We start from the raw sequence: 22,574 nt of genomic DNA, 5'->3' as shown, positions 1-22,574 counted from the left end.
CGGGGTTGGGAGGCCGGCACCCCCCGGGGATCCTTGAAGCGCGTCAAATCCTCCCTTTCCTCCCGGTCTCCGATTCCCTCACGGTGCCGGGGAGGGAACACCTCCCCTCTCCGTGCCCTGGCCCGGCTCCCAAGGGCGGAACCGGGACGGGGGTTCGCCCCTCGGCTCCCCCCGCCTCAGGCCACCGCGGGGCCGCCCCCGCCCGCCCGGCGGCTCCGTTGCTAAGCAACGCGGGCCCCGCTTCCGCCCGCCGCCGGCGGTTCCTCCAATGAGCGGCCGGCGGGGGCGGGCCCGGCGGGTTGCCCGGGAGACGGGGCTGCGCGGCGGCGGCGCGGGCGGGTAGGTGAGGGCCGCGGCCAGCAACGGCACCGGGGAGTGGGCCTCGAGAGCGGCACCGGGCTCGGGGTGTGCGGTAACGGCCTTTCCCGCCCGCCGCGGCCGGGGTGAGGCAGGTGCCGGCTCGGTTGTTCCGCGGGCGGTGGTGCTGTGAGGTTCGGCCGCCCTGCGGCCTGGGGACGGGGCTGGCCCTGGGGAGATGGCGGGGTTGAAGTGTCCTGGAGCGGGCTGACGGTATTGTTGTGGGGGTTTGGGTTGGTTTGGGGACTTTTCGGCTGTGTGGGAGGGAGGGAGAGAGAGCTCTGGGCTTCTTTATACTTCAAGTGCTTTTCCCAGGTGGGACAAGGGGTGGGGGGCGGGCAAAAACGATCTTCGAGAATGACAAAAATCCGTCAAGTACAAAAGCAAAGTACAGGCTAAGTGAGCCAAGCTTGTCAGAACAAATTTAAGATAGAGGGCTCTGCAAATGAAAAAAAATAAGTATTTAACAGTTTTTTTCCTGTTAAATAAATTCCTCTAATGTCTGAAGAGATGTTGCTTTGCATAGAAAGGGTCTCATGGCAGTTTGAGAAACTGTTTTGGAAGGCTTGAAAGTGGCAGGCGTGAATTCAAAGTCTGAGCGAGATCTTTAATTACTTGGAATGCTGTAGTAAAGGACATAATCCTGGATTTTAAAATCAGTAAAACCCATGCTGTTCTTAAGAACTGGCTTGACTGCTGCAGGATGTAGAACATGAAGACTTGGAAGTCTCCTTTTCAAGCCCCCAAACTTGTTGTTTCAAGAATATCTCTCTGATGGTCATGCTTTCACGAGCATCACTCTTCCACAAGCATCATGGGTTAGAGACTCTGTTGTGTCTCTTCTAACTAATTCTAGAGTTTAAATCTCTTCTATATGAGGAGTGTAGAGCTTTCTGGTTTTATGCCTTATTTAAAAATTTATCCATGACATGCAGTTCCCTGCTATTCGTAAGAGCATAAGAGGGGAAGAATTCTGATAATAAAGATATACAGTAAACAACCAGATGTTTCTCAAGCTTTAGCAAAGTGTTACTTTGCTTAAGTTTTCCTGGTAAGATATATTTCCTAGTGTTGTAAATAAAGTTCAGTATGCTAACCTTTGCACTTCCTAGATTTTTGTAGTCTTGAAATAGGGGAAATTCCCTTAGGTTGTGCCATTTGCAAATAAATTCTTTCCTGATTAAAAGGAACAACTGTATACATTACTGATATGTTTTAACGTTTCTGTTAGAGAACAAGTGCCTTGCACGAATCAGTCAAGTTAACTTTGCATTACCGTTATTTATGTTTCGCGTATCAGAACTGATCAGAAGCTTCAGTTAAGACCATAATCATCTTTGGCTAATTGTTGTAACCCATATGGCGACACCGTGATCTAAAGAACTTGCAAAGGTAATATGGAGTATGTATGGAGTAATACAGATAATGCAAAAATTTTAAAATATCTTGGTACGATTGTTTTATTTACTAATTTTTTGGTAACTTATTAATTATTCTTCCTGACAAGATATCTACTGTCTTTTTCCATCTCTGTTTCAACAGAAGCGTCCTTCTGTGCATTCTATTGCACCAAATCTTGGGCTCATTGAGTAGCTCTGGCTATTTAAAGGACCCATAACACAACGATAAACTTTTAATTTAGTCATTTGCTATGAGAAAAATTTCCACATTGCAAGAACAACATAGGAAAGTCCTCACTGAGTGTGACTAATGGTCCATTTCACTCAGTGGGCCAGTATTTGATTTCTAGCAGTGGTAGGAGATGGTAACTAAGGGAAAGAAGTATTTCCTCTTCCTGCAGTCTGTGAGTTGGTGTGGATGCGGACAACAAGAGTTACTTCAGCAAATCTGGTAGAGATACTGTGTAACTCACATATTTTGTAATATAAGGCAAAAGATGCACAGCACAAGAAGATAAGTAAATATTGATAAAATATTTGAATTATAGCCACTGGCTATGAGAACTGAGAATTCACCTGTAGGGTATAGGCAATTCAGTGACAGTGTCATTCAGGCTAGTGATTATTTATGGCAGGAGCTGAGCTGTGCTCTGGGGACTGGAGAAGGACGGAGGCTTCATATGGTATTCTCTTCCCAATTTAAATCCTATAAATACACCTTGGCTGAAGCCACTGGGGCCATTTATTCCTTATCCTGTTCTAGCACAGGTTGGGGAATTTGGTTTTGCTGTGATGTGTGGGATTCACTAGATTAGCAGTATAGTTGTAGAGTTTTGCTGCCTGCCTTCAGAGTTGTTAACAGTATCGTATACCAGCTCTCAGGGCAGTCTTACGTGTGGGAACTTGTCTCTTCCAGTTCTTCCTGTCCTTTGGTGGTGGTTTCATTTATGGTGATGACCTTGACTGCACTGTCGTCTCTACTAAGGCTCCTCCTTAGTGTTTCCACTTGGGCTACTTTGTTCAGTTTTATGGGGGAAGCTGTGTGTAAGCAGACAAGTTGATAATTAGTAATTTCTAAAGTCTTCATCATCGATGAGTCTTTGTATTTGGTGTCCAGTGTCTAACTTCCTATTCAATGATTGGGGATCCCCAGCACTCGGAAGCAGTTGTTGGCATGGAAAAGTATTAATGCCATCTTTTTTTTCTTGGGCTATATATTATAGGTCTTATCTTGGTGAAGTTTCTCTCTACTTAATGAAGTTTTTTTCTTAATGCTTCTACTGACTAAAAGTTCGGTTCGGGTACAGGAACTTTCATCTGCTTTCCAATTTGAATGCAGCTGCTTAGCCTGTATGGTGTCTTGATTTAAATAACACTACTATATCTCTGGTAATTACCTCCTCCTTCATAATTTTTTAAAACGCTGTATTTAAAATGTTTAAATCCATCTCTTTTGAATATGTATCGCATCCAGTGTTTGACTGATTTTTTCTAAGGGTTTTTTCCTCTCCCTCCTTTTGACTGATTCCATTCTGCTTGTCATACTATAGTTGTGTGGTTTGTACTTTCATGGTCTCTTGAAACCAATCATCTCTACTTGCAGTGTTTTGGGGAAATAGAGTTTATCCCAGCCCTTTGACTTATACGTTTTAAGATCTTCTGTTTTGTTTCTGTCTTAGATACAACTGTTTGGATTTACTTGTGTGATTAGACAACCTACTTTTGCCTCTTACTCAGTAGCCTCTTTCGTAATGAGACATAAATTGCCTAGTTTATTAATAAGCTGAACCCCAATTACTTTGGTTTTAACCTTGTTTATTCTCTTTTTCAATCTGATTAAAGAATCATTTGCAGGTTTATGCTAGAGTTGATTATATTATTATTTTTTTTCCCCCACGTAGGCAAATCAAGGTCTAAGAGCACTAATTAATGCTACTATTTTCATTCTCTTAACTTCCTTTTCTAGTTATTACCTACTGTCTGAAAATACCTGTAGTGGGAGACTGATAATGATGGAATGAAAGAGGATGTGTCACATCCTGGAGATTAATTTCATACATAAGTTCAGATGCCAGCAAGGAAAAATTAAGACTTCCACTTTCAAGTGTGAGGTCAGTGTTGAGAAGAGCTTTGTATTCATTTGTTACTAACCTACAGCACATTTTTTATACTAAACCTGCTGGCTATGAACATACATGTAGTTGTATCCCATTCAGGTTTCCAGAGAATGGAGTGCAATCTTGTTGCAGTTAAAGAGGTTTCTTTTTTTTGGAGGCGGTTGTGGTGGTTTTTTTCGGGGTTCTTCTTGCTTTTGTAGTTATTGGAGCACAGGTTGCCCCTGAAGTGTTAAACTGACTACTCTGTAAAAATTCTTAAGGCAGGAAATCTCTGTGTTTTAGAACATTATCTTGGAGACAAACTTTTCAAGAGTTGATCCGTCTGGTAAAATCAACTCTATCTTGCCTGTGTCCAGCTTTAGCAAGTTTTCCAAATTTGGAAAATTAGTATTTGCAGATGTGCGAGAGGGTACAGTTTGCACAAGACGATGCACAGCTGGGTGTCATCCACGCTTTGGGTATTCAACCCTCCCGGCTCACCACCTCCATTAACAGACACGCACAGATGGTAAATAGCACAGGGATGTAACCGAGATCTGAGGGATTTTAAGTATTACCTTGAACTTCACAGCTAGAGAGAATTATTTCTCCTTATTTCATTATTTTTTTGCCTACTTTCAAGTTATGTTCTCTCTGGCCTTGTTTGTGTTTCAGATGCTGAATTTTTTTTCTGCTAACGAAAGTTCGTGGTATGTTGAGTAAAATATACTTTGGAAGTGTTTCTGTTATATTTAAGTACATTTCTGTGGCAGATTTAAGAAATAAATTAAATAACAAGTACTATTATCTTAACATCCAGATTAGCAGAATACAGTTTAAAATGTGATTATTATTAAAATATTCAATCTAAAATGTGTTCATTATCATTGCAGACAGGGATTTGCAGTTTATAATGTGAATTTATTATAAACTAAGATGTTTCCGAAGAACATGTTAGAATGGAATGACTTAGCTAAACATAGATAAATCCTACGAGCATGATACAAAAAATACATGAAACGTCGTTCTTGCTGTTTACTGTTTGCTGACAGACAACATGATCTTTTGCCTTTTTTCTTTTTTTTTTTTTTTCCACAGAAAATGGTGCACTTTAGCTCTGAGTACATTTGAATTTTATAGGTGTAGTGATTATGAAGCTGAGACAAGCATTTCAGTATAGACATTGCTTTATTAATAAGGTTATAATTTTTCCCCATATGTATACTGTGTGCCCTTTTTGTCTCTTTTGACCAAGGGATTTAAAAATCAGAGATGCTGAACTTTCCCTTTTCTTAAATGTTATATGTATTCTTCACAACATTTGAATGGAAACACCTGCTAAGCCATAGTGACAGCGGTACTTTACATGTAAACGTACTCACTTTTTTTTTTGTTCTTAAGAGGTGTTAATTTATTTTCTTAAAAAGAAAAAAAAAAAAGACTATGAAGTTCCATTGAATTTATTTTTCGAGATCCAATTATGGAACATCCTTAGGAAGATATGTGATCAAGTCCAATCCAGTGCTATTGTTGGCAGCTAGAGCCTAATCTCCTCCATAAACTGATAAAGCTCAGTCTTAAAAGTAGCTGTGTTTTTGTCCTTGTACTCTTGGGGGAAGGTTGTGCTAAAGTCTCATCCCAGTGTAGACCTGGTGATGATGATGGTGTTGCACGTCTCTTACTAACAGCTTATTCTAATCACTGCGAGGTGGCCCGGCTATCCTGTTTGTCCACTTGTCCTGATAAATCCATACAGCTTCTTGGGAAAGAGCAAATGAGGGGAAAAGTAAAAAAGGACAACCATTTAGAGCCCTGCTTATGTTCGTCCCATTAATAGCGTGGGAGGAGTAGGGGAAATCTAATTCTTAACTGACCTCAAATGACAGGATCACTGAGACACGGATTTGCTGTGTCATTATATGACTTTTTTTTTTTTTTTTAATTGAACAGCCTTACTTTAAACATTGTATTTCAGGATTCATTTTAGGATATTGAGGATCATTACATGCTTCATGTTCTCAATGTAAAGGTTCTTAAAGCACTAATTAATAAATAAAACCTGAGGCTTTTTAACTGGTGACTTTGCTATAATTATTGATATAATGAATATACATAATACCATACGAATTATGAAAGTAATGAATTTCTGTAATTTAAGGAATTTTAAAATATTTTGTTCTTGGGTTTTTTGTTGTGGGTTTTTGTTATGAAGATATTAACTCCCACAATGAATTTTGTGGCCTCAAAATTTGTCAAAAGAGAAAATGCAAAGTTGTAGCATGTTAATCTTTAGTATATAGTAATTCAGTAGATAATTTTTAGAGCTACGATGGGACATATTATGAAATAATGTCTACACGGATTCACAGAGAATTAATATTGTCATAGAATTGGGTACAGCGAATCTGGAGACAAGCATACTAAAATACCAGTTTCTGTGTGGTGCAAACATAGTCAGCTAATTGAAAATCATTCTTAATTTTGCAACGTACTTAATGCTACTGATTTATGGCAAGAATACGTCAAACCTGACTTTTTAAAGAAATGATACATACAAATGTCTAAATATTTCTCTATATAAGATTTAAGCAGAAACGTAAACCATGATTGGAAAAGTATTTGGAAAAAAATAAGTGCATGGTTGGTTTGGCACAGTATAACAACTACAGATTATTAAATAATAGCAAATTTGGTGGCAAAAGCTCATTCATAGACATAGCGCTTAGAGATATGGTTTAGTGATGGTTTTTGTCAGAGTTAGATTGATGGTTGGACTCGATGATCTGAAAGGTCCCTTCCACCCCAGGCAACTCTAGGAATCTGTGACTTGGTGATGGCCATGGGCAGTCTGGACAATGCTCTTGACTACGGGCTAATAGGACTGTGGATGCAGGAGGTGCTAAGCATTGGGAAATGACCCAGAACAACATTAAATCTAGAATGCTGTTTTTGTGTGCTTTTAGATGGCTTATTTTGTGTACGTCACTTGCCTTTCAAAATGCACATGGCAGTGTAAAACAGCTGAAGTTGCTGGGCCCAGCAAGATATTTTGGGTTTCTCTAAAGTATGTTTTTAAAATTATATGTGTTTCTCTAGAAATCTTATATTACAGCATTGATGGCTATTTTAAGTTCCACCTCAAACAATGAGAAGTTAACCGACCACCCTCTTGGTGAAGAACCTTTTTCTAATGTCCAACCTGAACATTCCCTGACGCAGCCTCCGTTTCCCCGTGTCAGCGCAAGAATTAAACAATTGTTTCTGCGTGAAATGAACAGGATCTGGTTTATCTTTTTATTCTCTCTGGAGTATTGCAAATACATTTATTGGGCAATCTATCTTAAGGCTGTATATGCTTTTGAGCTCTCTTTTTGAGTAAGAGGTTGGAAAGCAAAAGTATTGCAGCTTTTCTTTATTTCCCTGCTGTGTATCTGAGAAGGTAGCGTGCGTATACAATAGCCCTAATGGAAACCACGTGTGCTAGAGTGGTTCTGGGAAGACACTGAATTGCTCTTTGGAAATGGCAAGTCATGTTGACCACTAACTCCAGGTTGATATCTGGTACTTCCAGCTCTTCTTTTCCTACTTTGCTTTGTGTATTTCTCGATTGGACAATTGACTTCAGAGTCTAGCTTTTGCATTTGTTATGTTATGAATTTTGGGGGAAACGGCTCGTTAACCCAGTACAGAAAGGCAGAGGTTGTCTGGCTTCTAGATGGGTTTTGTTTAGGTCTCACTAATCTTTTTTGAGGATTTGATAGTCGCTGCAAGCATGCAGCCAGGAAGGTTTGTATGACAGTGTCTCCTATACAGCACCGCTGATGAAGTGTGCTGCTGCAGCACTCACTTGTGGCGTGAGTGATTCAGCTTTTATTCCTCTTTTTACCTCTTGTTTCCTCTGGTATAATGCGCTGGGAAATCTGAGGTGAAACTTGGGAGCATGCCAGAGAAGGATAACTAGCTGCAGAAGGAATAAATACAGTCAGATACGTGAAACTCTCCCAAGGGAGAGAAAAGGAGCAGATGCATTCCAATGAATTAGTGAAAATTAGGCTCTTTAAATTTCACAGCCAGTGCTGGTGGCTGTAGCTGAGCCCTTTGGGCTCTGCTGGCTGTGAACAACAGAGATGCAAATCTTGTTCTCTTTCTTTTTTTTTTTCCCTTTTTAAAAAAATTGTTAAATATAAGACGTTCGGCACTTGGGATAATCATGGCTCCTCCTACTGTGCCAGTCGAAACCACTCCCTACACAACCAAACCATATCACTCCCCTGATTCTGAAGGGATTTTACATTTCAACACAAGCTTCTGTGCACAACCACATTTCTTGCAGACAGTATATTGGAAAAAAAAAAAAAGGAAAATAATTTTTTAGGAGACAAATGAGAATGACTCAAACAGCACCTCATTTTCAGAGCTCAGAAGCAGTGTAAAATAGAGTTTGAGGCACTAATCTGCTCGAATTTAAAATACTGGAATATATAATCTAGTAATTGTTTTAGTGTTGATTTCTGTTTTCCAGTTCAGAATCCAATACATGTAGCATTTAAATTGCTGCGAAAAGTATTCCAGATGATATATTTATGAATGTAAAGCTCACTAATGTAGAACCATATCACAGAGCTCAGATCTGATCCTTGGGTAGCTTATTGGAGTTTTGAGTAAATTTTAAGACAGGACTCGTACTTACATGTGTTCAGGTTCTGTATTTTTTATTTCAACTGTGCCTTCTGTCATGGCTTGGATGACTTATATTTCCCACTGGTTTGATGAAGATGATTGGTATGAAGGACAACAACGAGTAAGAATTGTTTAAATTAATATTTTCTCTTTTGCTTCCTTTATATTTTTCTTCTTTAAGCTGCTGTTTATTATATTACTAGTACCAAAAGTAATATTCCCATAGTGGTACTAAGAAGGGATTTTTAGTAGTTTTAATGAGGTCTTGCATCATAGATAAGCACATCTAAAATGAATTTTTTGAAAATTAATGTTGCCAGCTGGATAAAAGATACTGCAAATTTGGTGGCCACCTACTTGCATTTTTCTTAGGATGCATAACTTAATGAGTAGTAATTCTTTAATATGTAATGAGATAGAAATGAAGCATTTAACTTCATTGTGTTAGGAGGAATTAATATATTGTGCATGGAGCAAACTAAAATAATTATAAGCAGTAATTGAGTAAAACAAAAATATTTGGGAGATATTAAATTCACCTAGGGTCATTCCCAAGTTGTACCTTGGATATCTGTATATTTTTATTAATGTTTTTTTCCAAGGAGGAGGAGTCGTTACTATAGCAACCTTTGCAGGATTTCTTGGCTTTTTTTAATGTTTATTAACTGCATGCCTTGGACAAGCTTGTTCTGCTGCTGCTTTCAGATTGATGGTGGGAAGCGAATATAAGTCACATTTCTTTCACTGGATCAAGCTCCTTTATGTAACGATGTGTTTCTGTACTCTCTGTTTCTCATTTTGATAGTATATTCTCAGCTATCAAATCAGAACGTGGGAGATGCTACTGAAGCAGCTTTAATTGTGTTATTGTCTGTTACTTGGGAATGCCAGTCATATGCTCATGAGTGTTAAAAACGAGCAGATTTTAATACTTTTCCACTGTTGCTCGTTTTACAAGTCACTCATGATAGGGATGTTTCAGATGTGGAGTTATCTTTTAATAGCTGCTCCTCAGGGATCCGGGCGTGAGAAGTGTCAAGAGGTGACTTTATCTGAAATCAGAAGTGTCGTCTTGGCAGTTGGCCAGCAGAAAAGCAATCTTCTGGTGGCTGTGGTAGCTCTGGGATGGAAGATGTGACCAAAATTCTTTGGAAGCTCGTAGATGCTTTGTACTGAGATCAGACATGGTTATGTGTATTTCTTTGTAGTACATACAGTGTCTGAAAACTAGATTCCTGGTACCATATGACTAACCAATGCTCTGTAGGTGATGGTTTTGTTACTACTGCCAGATAGGATGCCTCGCGTTGATTAGGTACCCAGTTCAACATTGCTGGTGAGGCGTTGTTAGAAATACCAGCGTTTCTCTATGCTGTGTTTCAAACCCTAGTATTGCTCTTTAGATTATTTTGTTGGGGTTGCACAACAAGGAATTAGTAGTTAAACTGTGTAAGTAGTGTAGTCAAGACAGTCAAAACCACTCCCTTGTAAGACTTGTTCCAAGTTATGACTTTTTAATGTTAAATTGTTGGCCTTAGCTATCTATCTTGGATTAGTATATTTGTTTTTGATTTCAAATAAGTGTTTGTTGCTGTAAAATTCAGTCTCAGGCTGAATCCATTCAAATCCAAACTTTTTCCAAACTTCAGTGAGAGGTCCACAACTTCTTCCCTTGTGAAGCCAGAGATGCTGTGATCAAATTAATTCTAGTAGTAATTTGGCTCTGAGCTTATTGTGGAGGTTTAAAATGGCTGTGAACACCAGCAGGACACTTGTTTGTTTAAAATGATCTTTTCGATAATAGTGTTCTTTTCCTAGTCAGCGCCTGGATAACTGAACACTTGCTGGATTATCCTGAGTTAGGAAATGTCATCTGCAAATGCTGGTTGCCAGAGTCTCGCCAAGGCTTCTGGTGTTCTTGAAGAACCTTGCTGAAATTAAAAGCCTTGTCCAAGGCACTTTCTTCTTGCCTCTGGTTAATCTTCTGATTCTTCAGGAGCCACGGATGGTCTGTTTGCCATGAATTGTATACAGAAGTAGAAAAAACTTTTTTGATTTTTCCAGAAAAGCATACAAACTCTCTGACTATATTGCTCAGCAGTAAACTAGCACCCAACCTTTAACAAGCAGTAGACTACCTAGGTTAGACCCTGCTGGGAAGTATGAAGGGGTTAACTTTTGTTTGTACATGCATGAACCTATGTAATTATTCTACATTGTGACTGTCATGATTAATGTAGTCAGACTTTGCTCATCTTTTGCCCAGCAGCAGTTGTTTGAAGTCGCGTGTGCACAGTCTCACTGAGGCTATTCAGAGACCTACATTAGTAACTGCAGCGTGGTTGTCCACATTGAGAACTGGAAAATCTTTATCATTTTGTGGCATTCCACACAAATTAGGAAGAATTTCTGTTTAAAGGGAGTAGCTGAACTGATATTGAGCTGTCTGGTTCTTAAGAAATAATAACTGAAATATGATGCTGGCAACAATTTCTTTATTTCTTTTTTTTTCTACAGATCTATTAAAATCCATCACAGCTGATCTTTGATAATATACATATTGTCAAAGCTTTCATAGTGTAAGATTTCTTCTCATCTTCTGATGTGCTTACGCTTACTTTTGAGATTCCCCATATTCATAAAGTAATAGATATAAATATATTTAAATGTAATGGATAGATAGCATAGAACAGAATAGAATTTAGGAAATGTATTAAATTCTCAAATGCTCCTTCCAGAAACATTAAAGTTTTTGGAAATTTCATTGCTTTGTTTAGTCTTAGTAAATTTGATTTTTCTGTTGGCTTTTAAGTTGCATATGTACCAGAATATTTCCAGTTGTCTTTTATGTCATGTGTCTGGACATAATAATAAGAATTTAATTTCTTAACATGGCTATAATGTGCTTGGTGGTTTCCAGCCCCGTTGGGAGAGGCCTAGCACTAATGATGTTTATGTTCTTACATGAGACTTGGTTCTGGCAGGCACAATCAGGAAGAAGTTGGTTTCTGCTGCGTCCTGCAGACGTGCAGAGATTTCTTGGTAGGTTTGAAGACCTTCATGTTTTTAACAAGACAAATTCATTATCCATTATCTGGTGCTCCAAACTGGTCCCGTTGGATACGGTAATGAATTTGAAGCTGTCAGTTCACCAGTCACATTTTCAAAGAATCATAGAATTGCCTTGGTTGGAAGGGACCTTTCAGATCATTAAGTCCAACCATCAACCTAACTCTGACAAAAACCACCAGCACCACGTCTACCCATCTTTTAAATACCTCCAGGGATGGCGACTCCACCACTGCCCTGGGCAGGCTCTTCCAACGCTTGACAACCCTTTCAGTGAAGACGTATTTTCTAATATCCAATCTAAACCTCCCCTGGTGCAACTTAAGGCTGTGTCCTCTTGTCCTGTCACCCATTACTTGGGAGAAGAGACCGACCCCCACCTCACTGCACCCTCCTTTCAGGGAGCTGTGGAGAGCGATTTTCATCTCCAATGGCGTTTGCCACAAAGATGGGTAAATATGGCCAGTGTCTTTAAGGAGACACCGCTTTTATATCACTGAAGAAGGTCTTTAATTATTATATTATCATTGACATATTGACCATACTACTGGTACCTGGGGACAATAGTCTGGATGAGATATAGCAGTTTTATATATCGAACATACGGGAGTGACAGGAAGCTTTCCATGTAAGAAAACATACAAACTTAATTGGAAGATAGTGACAATGCCATTGTCACTTTCTTCTACTATTAAACAGAAGCAGAGGATGCGAACGCTTTTATAGCTGTTCAGAAAGTAGGGGTTTGTATATTCAGAAGCATGTTGAATAACGTAAGGATACAGTATATTCACTTTTGCGTGCATGCCATATTGCATATGGACTCATTTGGACAGGTCTTACATCGTATGGACGCAATATAAGCAGATATTATTGCTTGTGCTTGATGGTTATGAAGTTATGAATACTTACAACATGCAAGTACATCTCTTGATAATTAAAGGGTGCTTAGTGATGGATTTAAAGAGCTATTATTATTCTGAATATATCATTGTCATGCAATCGGGAAATACACCGAGCAACGAAATACGCTGCGTGGCTGAAGCAGAGAAAAAGGAGTTAGGTTAAAATTAAAATGGTGCCTGTTAAAGAGCTGCAGTTGCCAGGCTACTGACACTGCCGGCTTGTGTGTGGTGCGACACAATGCTCCGTCTCTTCTCCTGCATCCTTTACTAACTGCATTATTCTGGGAACATCAAGGTTTAGTTCCTTCATCTGTCAAGTAAAGTGATTTCATTCTACAACCAGAGCAAGATTTTGCAGTTTGGGGAGCAGCGAGGTATTGGAATGAACATGGAAATTCTTAAGTGGTTTACAAAAAATGATACCTATGCTAAGGTAGGGATTATTAGGCATTTATCTTTAACTTATTGGTATATAGCCATGTCTATGTATCTAGTCCATTCAGTTGTTATTTTTAAATAATATTAACTCTATGGTATACCGAATTTCAGTTTAATGTGGGGTTTTTTTTTCTATATTTAGCAACAAGGAAGAACTTAGCATGTTTCTGCTCATGCCAATTGAAAAGAAAGGTTTTTGTTGTCCTCCCTCTTCCCTTCATCTCCTTGGAAACTGTGGGCATCCTTTGATAGCTTTCCCAGGCTGCTATACATTTTTTTCCATGCATAGGTTTTTTCAGTGTATACTTAAGAGTCCAATATAATTACTTGTACATCCCTTATTTTGAAATAAAATGCTTTTTTAACAAAGTATGAAAAATGTCCATTGTAGTAAAAAAAAAAAAAAGGCAACATAACATGTGTGAAATCATACATACGTATGTATTTACGCAGTTATACTGCATTTCTAGTTTTCTGCCATTTTACTCAGGCTGTTCTGATGGACGCTGCTTTCTCCCTTCTACTACAAGTGTGTTCAACAGAAATCTATAGTGTCTGAAAAGGTCTGCAGGAAACTGCTTTAATGCATGATACGTACAAGAGAATAACAGTCGGTATGGCACACAATTGCAATTTCTTCTGCGTAGGATTGTACTGAATTACAAAGCAAGTGCTCCTTCGCAATCGCAGTATTTTTTGTAAAACTGTATATAACTCTTTGCAAGGAAATAGTAACAATTTTTAAACAGCAAATATTAGTAAATAAAGTGCAAATTCCTTTCTATACAGCTCGGAATATTTTACATATGTGACTTCTTTACGTATACTAAAATAGGAAACATCCATATGAAGAGTCAAAACTTAATAATGCTTCTTACGCACGAGTTATTAACTCAGGGAAATAATATATCACAAAGCAGTTTTTTTTCAACTAAATGTTGATCTTATTTATGGGACATTTTCATTTGAATATCAGGCTTTAAGAAAAATAATAATAAATAACTTTAAAAATGGTTGTTTTAAATTAAACTTGTGAACGAGGCTTCTATTGGTGAGTTTCTGCAAAAAAACATATTAAAGTTACCTTTTGTCTTTAATGTTAATGTAGAAAAAGAGAAGACAAATGTGTTCTTCTATTTTAAATACAGTACTTAATATGGCATATCCAGCAATGCTTGCAGACATACATTCAGAACTAGGCTGAAATAACTATATAGCCATGTGATAACAATGATTTTTTTGGTCAGGCCTGAATTCTAATCGGTGACATATGCATTTGGAGACCATGAAAATACACTAAACTATGCAGGTGTCCTGATGACATGAAAAAAAAGTGTAGAAAAGCCCCTTTGTTGTCAATCAGCTGCATGGAAAACATGGAAATAGTAGCACTAGTAACGGAACTATCTCCAAACCCGAAGTCTGGTTTGTGTGATCATGGTAATTGTAAAAGCAGTGTAGAGGACCTTTTCCTTTTTGCTCTAGATTCCAGCACTTGCCTTGGAATCCTCCTTATTCCCTTATTCTCAGCTGCCTAGAACAGTATTTTCCTACAGACTAGGTTTCATGTAGTCAGGAATAACTTTCTATCTCATATCGAGGCAAAAAGGAAGATCTACCAAATATATTAATAGGATTTTTTTTTTTTTTAACACAGATTACTGCAAAATCCTACAAATCAAATCTGTTGATACTCCAAAAGAAACAATTGTGGAATTCTGTATTAGCGTCTGTAAGAGATCTTAGTGTTACAATCCATTTTACCTGTAATCAAACCGCAAATGAAACAAGATTTAAGATAATATTTTTACAGGTGAAACTTCATCAAATCAGGAAGCTCTTAGCTCCCATATGGGAAGGTAAAGAAGAGGATCTGTACAAAATGAGACAAATCTGTTACTATTATGAAATAAATATTTATGCGCTCTTAGTGTCTAAAGAGATGTTAACTTTTAATCAATATTACAGGCGTTTAACCTACAAACTAAACCTACAATAATCCAATATTGTACATCTAATTCTCTTCTACTTCTCCATGGCTTTTTTAATGTTCCCTATTTGTTTGCTGACATACCTAGGGCTTTAACCATAATTTTCCCTGGATTAAAGAGTGAAAAGCATGAGTTCTGGTTCCAGGTATTATTCGGCATTTGAGTAAATTGTTGTGTAATCAACCGAACGACTTTAATTTCAGAAAAAGTGGTTGTTAACGGGGCCAGTTATTTTTTCATTGTGACTACAAAAAGTCTGTCTTGCAATTCGGAATGCCCCAGATCCAAATAGTTCTGAATGTGTGTGATTAATACTTTAATTGCGCTGAAGGGATCTCTGGAATTTGTGATTTTCCTAAATGGCAAAATCAGAAATTTGCAGTCTATTTTTTGTCACTTTGTGGTGATGATGATCAGTCCCTAAATAATAAGATAAATTGCTTTTTCTGGGACTCATGTCATTTACAACCTGAGTTGGATTGCCAGTGAACTGCAAGGTGATGCAATTTATGGAACTGTTCTCTCTAGAATCTCTAATTTATTTGCTGCAGAAGTCAGAGGAATTAATCTTGTTGGCAGAGACAGAAAGGAAGTCTAACAGCCAAAGCACTAGTCCACAGCAGAGCTGTATCTTGTAACTTGTTTTTCTCTATATTCCTGTTCTGTTGTTGTACCATCTCCTTTACCAGCGTTTTCAGAGGTCAGACATTGGTGTTTCATTTTCTTTAGGCATTTAGAACTCAGTCAGAACCTCTAAGCACTATAACTACAACCAGTGATATCTTCAAGATGATCAGTCCCAAACCTTCAATCTGATCCTCACCTTCTGCTAAAGAAGCACCCAAAATAAGTCTCTCTCTTTTTTTTTTTTTTTTTTTCTTTCACATTGTCCAACTGAGAGAGAGAGAGGGAGACTTTCTTCTTATATTTATTCATTACTATTTATCTGTCAAGCAGATACCCCAAGGAGATAAGAAAAATGGAACATAAAATTGATCCTCCAACTTCATATTCGTCCCTTGTATATATCCATTAAAATGAAATTTTGTTAACACTTACAAAATGAGCTTTTTGTCAATATTGACCGATAGGGTCCCTTGAGTACTATTGGTCACTATTACTGTACTTGTACAAAGTTTTTCCTAAATATGCCTTAATATTGATGTCATGCAGAAAAATATTCCCCCCTCCATGCAGTTGGTATCAAGTTTTCTTTTTTTTTCTTTTTAATTCCCTTTCCTTTGTGGGGCTTGAAAATGCACCTCACACTTGGTAAATTGAACATAACTCCTCCTGTCTTTTAAAGATTAGTCTCAGCCCTTTGACTTAAAGATCTTATCCTTCATAATCCACGTAGTGTTTTTCCACATAATGTCCCTCAGTCCATCATCTACAGTATAAAAGTGTCCTTATACATTCTATAACCTAGTTGGAGGAGTAAATTTTTATGTCTGGACCTAACTTGAGCCCATGCTGAAGCGCTCAGTGGTACGGTGAAGCTCAGCAGACTTGTCCTTCACCAGTCTGGAGCAGAAGGGTCTTTTCTGCAGGAGCTCACTAATGTAGGTGCAGTTGTTTTCCTGTACCTGGATTCTGCTGCTGGCCCAGCTGAAGTCACACATCTGACGAGGTTGCAGCTCTGGGTCATCCAAATACCTTGTGTACGGATAGTACTTTCAGTCATGCGCACGGAGCCTTGTTTGGATTTGATTTAACTTCTCTGGTGAATCCCTTTTGCAGCAATGTGGACCTTGTTCTGCTGTTTGGATCGCCCCACTGTTGCAGGCTGTGATCCACCTAGCCGTTGTTGTCAACCTCAGTCGCGGTTGTTTGGCCATTGGAGCCTTTTCTAAGTGGTGGTAAAGCCATGGTTATTTCTGCAGAGTGATGGAGCAGGCATTGCATCAGTTCACAGTTGGCTTGAACCAAGGACTTCTGTATCATGTGAAGACTGGTTTCTGAGTGAACTGCATAATCACAGGTGGTCAGCGTTGGAAGGGACCTCTGGAGATCACCCAGTCCAACCCCCTGCCAGAGCAGGGTCACTCAGAGCAGGTGGCACAGGAACGCGTCCAGGCAGGTTTGGAACGTCTCCAGAGACGGAGACTCCCCCACCTCTCTGGGCAGCCTGTGCCAGGGCTCTGCCACCCTCACAGCAAAGAAGTTCCTCCCCATGTTGAGGTGGAATTTCCCGTGTTCCAGTTTGTGCCCGTTACCCCTTGTCCTGTCACTGGGCACCACTGAGAAGACTCTGGTCCCATCCTCTTGACCCCGCCCTTTAGATATTGATAGATCCCCTCTCAGCCTGCTCTTCCCCAGCGGAACAGCCCCAGGGCTCTCCGCCTTTCCTCAGCACAGAGATGCTCCAGCCCCTTCATCACCTTTGTAGCCTCCGGTGGACTCTCTCCAGTCAGAGATTCTGTAAAAACATACGGCCTTCCCTTTGTCTACTGTAAACAAATGCAACAGGGCTCACTTTGAATGTTTTTTTTTAAATGACAGAACGGTTGAGGTTGGAAGGGACCTCTGGAGGTCATCTTGTACAAGCCACCCAGCTGTTAGCTTTTAACAATACCTTTGCAAACGTGCACGTTCTTGGTCGTAGCAGAGTGTGTCAGTGGCTCTTAGGAAAACGGCCAGGCGCATGAGCTCTAGGTAACATTTTGACGTTACCGTGAATCAAATGTGGGCAAGGTGGATAATGGGTCTGTCCCAGCAAAGCATCGCTTGTGGTTTTATGGCAACGTCATTCGGAGCAGAGCTGGTAGTTTGATTTGTTTTGGCCAGTGGAGGTGGTGTTTGTTACGCAAGAATCCAGCAGTGTTACACTAAGCTTTGCTTTTTATTTTCCAGTTTTATTCCACTTTTTTGTTAAACAGTGATTAAGAAAATTTAGAAAGCGTCTCCAAAGAGGATGATGATAATAAGAAACGCATAGTTGTTCGATACAAGTGGATTGAAGACCTTCTCAGACACGTTGCTTAACTTACTTAAACCAAAACCATTAGCATGTGGTCTGTTTTGTCCAGCTGTCTTTGGGGGGCTGAAGGGGAGAACGGCAGGAGCATTACACTGGGACAGGGACAGCGTTGAACCCGACTGCAGTGTGAAGTGATCAAGAACAGCTTCAGCTAGTACAAATCAAGCATTTTTCCAGCTTTCATGTGCTGTCCCCCCCTTTTTTTCTCCCAAATGGATTCCTGTGGACGGTGTTAAAATCCCTTTCTTGCGTAGCACTGAAGGCTGTGAACATCTGCTTGGCTTTATTTCAGTTACATTCATTTGTACCTCAAAACCACAGGATGTTGCTGTTAAAACATAAAGGCTAGCTCTATTTTTAAGGGACATATCTATACGTTATTTATGGGAGCAAAAATGTATTATTCTGTTCTTTAATATCCTGTCATCTTGTTGTAGTCTCATGAATTTCTGTTTTAAAGGCAAAAATGTCGCAGGTTAAACAAGTGGGGCTTTTAGCTGCTGGATGTCAGCCGTGGAACAAGGATGTCTGTGCTGCCAGCGGGGACAGATTTGCCTACTGTGCTACCCTTGCTGTTTATATTTATCAGGTAAGATTCTTCCATTTCACAGCCCAGTGACATTTCTATCTATCTCACTTGGAACCCTTTCGATCAGTGTATGATTGCTGCTGAGGTGATGCCTATGTAAAGCTCTTCCATATTGGTTTTTTCTCCTTGTTACAGCTAGTGCAAAAATTGATGTAAACTTAATATTTGAAGTTGGATGTGTCAGGAATTATTCTTAAGAGCCAGGCTCTAAATCTAGCAAACACTTGAGGTGAATGAAGAGCAGTGACAGAAGAGTGGGTTCCGAGGGAGAGCTGCGGCAGTTCCACAGTTTCATTTGCCACTTGGTGCAACAGTCGCCTTTTGAAGGAGTTTAATCCGCTCTGCAGAGCTGGGGGTTCAGCAGCCCACCTTTCTTTGCTTTGGAACAAGTTATTACTCGCTTCATTTCTCAACTGTGGTCTTCGGAGGTTCGCAGTTACTACACATCAGCACCTAACCAAAAAAATAGAAATGCTGTGATATGGAATTTTCAGACTGAGAAACATGTCAGGAAATAAAGGATGCACTTATTTTAACTTCATGACTTAGACTGCTAGTAGGATTAAAATAAACAAAATCTACCATGCCAGGTTTGGGCACTCGATTATCTTAATTTTTTTTTAATTGTACTGAGTGATTTAAGAAGTGAGAAGGATTTCAAACTCATTTTCATATTCCATCCCATTTAACCCCTTGCAGATTACTGAATGATTATTACCATGCCTATAAATAAAGCCTTTTAGGATGGTGTTTGCGTGCAGTTATTAATGGAATATAATAGTTTACAAGTGACAAGACGATAGACAATGTTAATCCACATTGGGCTAATTGAATATTTGAGAACTTGACTGTCCAAGTCAAATGTATGAAAATTTAAGTTATTGAGATGTCAGGTATTGACAATTGTGAAATCTTCTATAAATTCATCTGCAAGTCTAACACTGTTATATGAACTGTTCTTCAACCTAACAGTACTTAAAATGAGGTTACAAAATATGTGTTTCTAAAATGAATTTTACTTTTTGTTTAGCTGGATCACCGATACAACGAATTCAAGCTGCGGGCAATTATGTCTGAGCATAAGAAGACAATCACAGCCATATCGTGGTGTCCCCACAACCCTGACGTGTTTGCAAGTGCCAGCGCAGATAGTTTAGTGATTATTTGGAATGTGACGGAGCAGAAAGTTGTGGCCAAGCTGGACAATACAAAAGGTATTTCAGACATGGAGATGTATTTGATCCATACAGCTTTTTCATCCACAGGTGTCAGAAATACTCAATATAGAGTAAACCCTAAGCAGTTGGTAGGCCAGAGGTTTAGAAATTGCGTAACACAATATTCTTGTTGGATTTGATGCAGTTCATTTTAGAAAAATAATGATAGTGTGTTCGAGTAAATCGCTCTAATTGGTAAAGAAAGAGTTTATCCATATTTCTAAAGTACTCGACAAATTCAGGAATTTACTCTGCCATTGACTTCTCGTGAGTAGGAAAAAAAAACCCACATTTTTTTTCCATCACTGTATAAAAGGATAAATAATTAACTTTTGGACCTTGTGTGTTTTTATGGTAACTTTATGGAAGTGAAAGCAAATAAAATGTAGCCTTCGACAGATTCAGGTATAAATTATCAGTGAATTTGAGAAAGAATTTTTGTTTAAATACCCTAATGCTTGTCTACCTGCATTTTCTCTCAGGACTTGAAACTGCTGATTGGGAGATTGTAGTAGAAGTTTAGGGGGTTAAAAATCTGCATTTGCCACCTTTCCCTGCCCAGTTCGGATTCACTCCCTTCTGTCAAAACCAGTGCCCGTATTCCTGTTCTTACAGTCAGTCCCTGTCCCGTGTCCTTGACTCCTACGTTTGCATTCTTGGAAAATAGGTGCAACCCAAGAACAGTCAGTATCTCAGGATCTTCTAAGATATTTCGGGACCCCCCCTTACTCTGCTCTTTCCAGAGCATTTAGGATACCTCTGAAAATCTCATACATCTTGAATATCCTGCAGAAGGAATAAGTAGAAAAAAAATCACACTGATCTATTCTAAAAGGAATATTCTATCAGATTATGCATTAATATAAAACCTGATACTTATTTTTTAATACATTCCTTGTTTAAAAAGCTACTTCAGCCAATGGCTGCACGTGAAAGAAGAGTTAGTATTATTTTGAACTTTTTAAAAGCTAATTTGCTTTTAGGGTAATATTTTTAAATGTCCTATTAATGCTGCTGTTATTCTCTCTGACGCTGCCATATTAAAGCGTCTAAGAACAAACAGGTTTGAATTTTCAGCTTGAGGAGTTTGTCTTACTGTCATTTATTCCTTCAGACACACATCATTAAATTAGGAGGGTAATGAGGGTTGGAGGCGCTAAGGTCAAAACCCTTAGTGCCCACGGTTAGGCGTTAGGCAGCTGAATTAAAATGATCCTGTATCCAGGAGGAAGCTATCGAGAGTTCCCTTTGATTGCAGAGCTGGCTTTCCAATTTTGTCATGAATATCTGCCTCTGTTTTACTTCTCTCTAATTTAAATTTCATGGTGTTTTGCAAAAAAAAACCCCCATCTTAAAGTTTTCAGTATTTTACCAGCTTGGTAGCAAATAGGTTACAGTAAAACATAATGGTGAATGGAGTTGGGAATGAATGGAAGTATTGGTTTTAGGATGAGGCTTATCCTCTTTCATATGTGTGATTGTCTTTGGCACTAATGAAACAAGTACAGGGATCGTAAAATACAGCCCATCAAAGTAGTATTAAAATAATTTGGGAAAGAATTCTACTTCATGCCTATGGATATTTGTTCACTTTTATACCATAAGATGTTCACACCGTTGTCGAAATTTCATCTAATCATTTTTATGTAGAAGAATAATTATTTCTACAGCTTTTCAAGACAATTGTTGATACCGAGTCAAGCAGGAACACACTGAATTTCATATCCTGGTTCTTACAAGATTTCCCTGTGTGTTTCAGGAATTCCTGCGTCCCTTAGCTGGTGCTGGAACGCCGGTGATGCGGTGGCATTTGTGTCCCACCGAGGTCCGTTGTACATTTGGACTATCTCGGGACCTGACAGCGGGGTAACCGTGCACAGAGATGCACATAGTTTCTTGTCAGATATCAGTCTGTTTAGATGGCATCCAAAGAAAAGAGGAAAAGTAGTGTTTGGACATACTGATGGAAGCCTATCTATTTTTCAGCCAGGTAAAAAGTGATATGGTAAAATATTTATTTTTATATCGATAGATATAACTTGTTTTTGTCTCTCTGTAAGTGTGTAATTCTGCACTTTTTCCATTTAGGTTTTATAATGTATACACAGACATAAAAATTGTTCTTACTTCATAGTATTCCTACTCCTTCATATCACAAAAATATGTTTCCTTAGATAAAGAGCCCAGAGCATTTTCTTTCTGTCTTTTCCCTTTTGTGACAAAGATAACATTGCAATTTTCAGCAAGTCCAATGAGCTGGTTTTTTTAGGGAATGATAACAGCTGTGATATTCTATTGCACTATATTTCCCAGGCAAATTTGTTCTTCTAAATGGATTGTCTTGAATCTTTCGCTTTGTCTTTTCCTTGGTTTGCATTTGTTCTAGAATCTTCTGCGTCATATTCTGGAGTCCTCGGCATTTCTGTAGGTAGAATTTCATGTCACGCTTCATATTACCTTCATGATTTTTTTTCTATCAAAGACTATATGGAAGACTGTTTATCTCTGTGTCTGAAATCCACTGAGCACATTTGCGCATACCTCAACTGCAGTCCAGTGCTCTGCTAATGAAGGTGCCTTGTTAATGAACTCCTTTGAAGCTAAAATTTAGTGCTCTGCTTTCTACAAAGACAGATACCTGTATTAGGTGGACTATTTCACTTTTTTCTTTTTTTCCTGGATACTTCTTTTTCCTCCAGGAAAAACTGATTTTCAACTTGGTGAGAAAAATTGTTCTTTAAATAATGTGTTAATTTTACATAGTATTATGCAAAATTCCTTCTCCTTCAGCTCACTCTCCCGAGTTTCACTCAGGATGTCACAGCGAATAGATTCTCTTGCTTCAGTAGCAC

At 38.9% G+C, this 22,574-nt stretch overlaps 1 protein-coding gene across 5 annotated transcripts in view; it reads left to right on the top strand.

Moving 5' to 3' along the window:
- Window positions 1–298: 298 nt before the first annotated feature.
- WDR17 (WD repeat domain 17) overlaps window positions 299–22,574 on the top strand; it is a 60,147-nt gene continuing 37,871 nt past the window's right edge. For 2 of the 5 annotated variants that reach the window (XM_074588406.1, XM_074588405.1), the window contains exons 1-4: window positions 8,127–8,654; window positions 18,377–18,505; window positions 19,536–19,719; window positions 21,482–21,712. In XM_074588406.1, the coding sequence (XP_074444507.1) occupies window positions 8,544–8,654; window positions 18,377–18,505; window positions 19,536–19,719; window positions 21,482–21,712 (655 nt within the window). In that variant the 5' untranslated portion in view covers window positions 8,127–8,543. Of the gene's footprint in view, window positions 444–8,126; window positions 8,655–12,765; window positions 12,941–18,376; window positions 18,506–19,535; window positions 19,720–21,481; window positions 21,713–22,574 lie in introns of those variants that run through there. The other 3 variants (XM_074588409.1, XM_074588408.1, XM_074588407.1) reach the window with 3 other exon arrangements.

Source organism: Larus michahellis, chromosome 5 (assembly GCF_964199755.1).
Source record: "Larus michahellis chromosome 5, bLarMic1.1, whole genome shotgun sequence".
Taxonomy (NCBI): domain Eukaryota; kingdom Metazoa; phylum Chordata; class Aves; order Charadriiformes; family Laridae; genus Larus; species Larus michahellis.
This window is presented reverse-complemented; position numbering and strand designations above follow the sequence as displayed.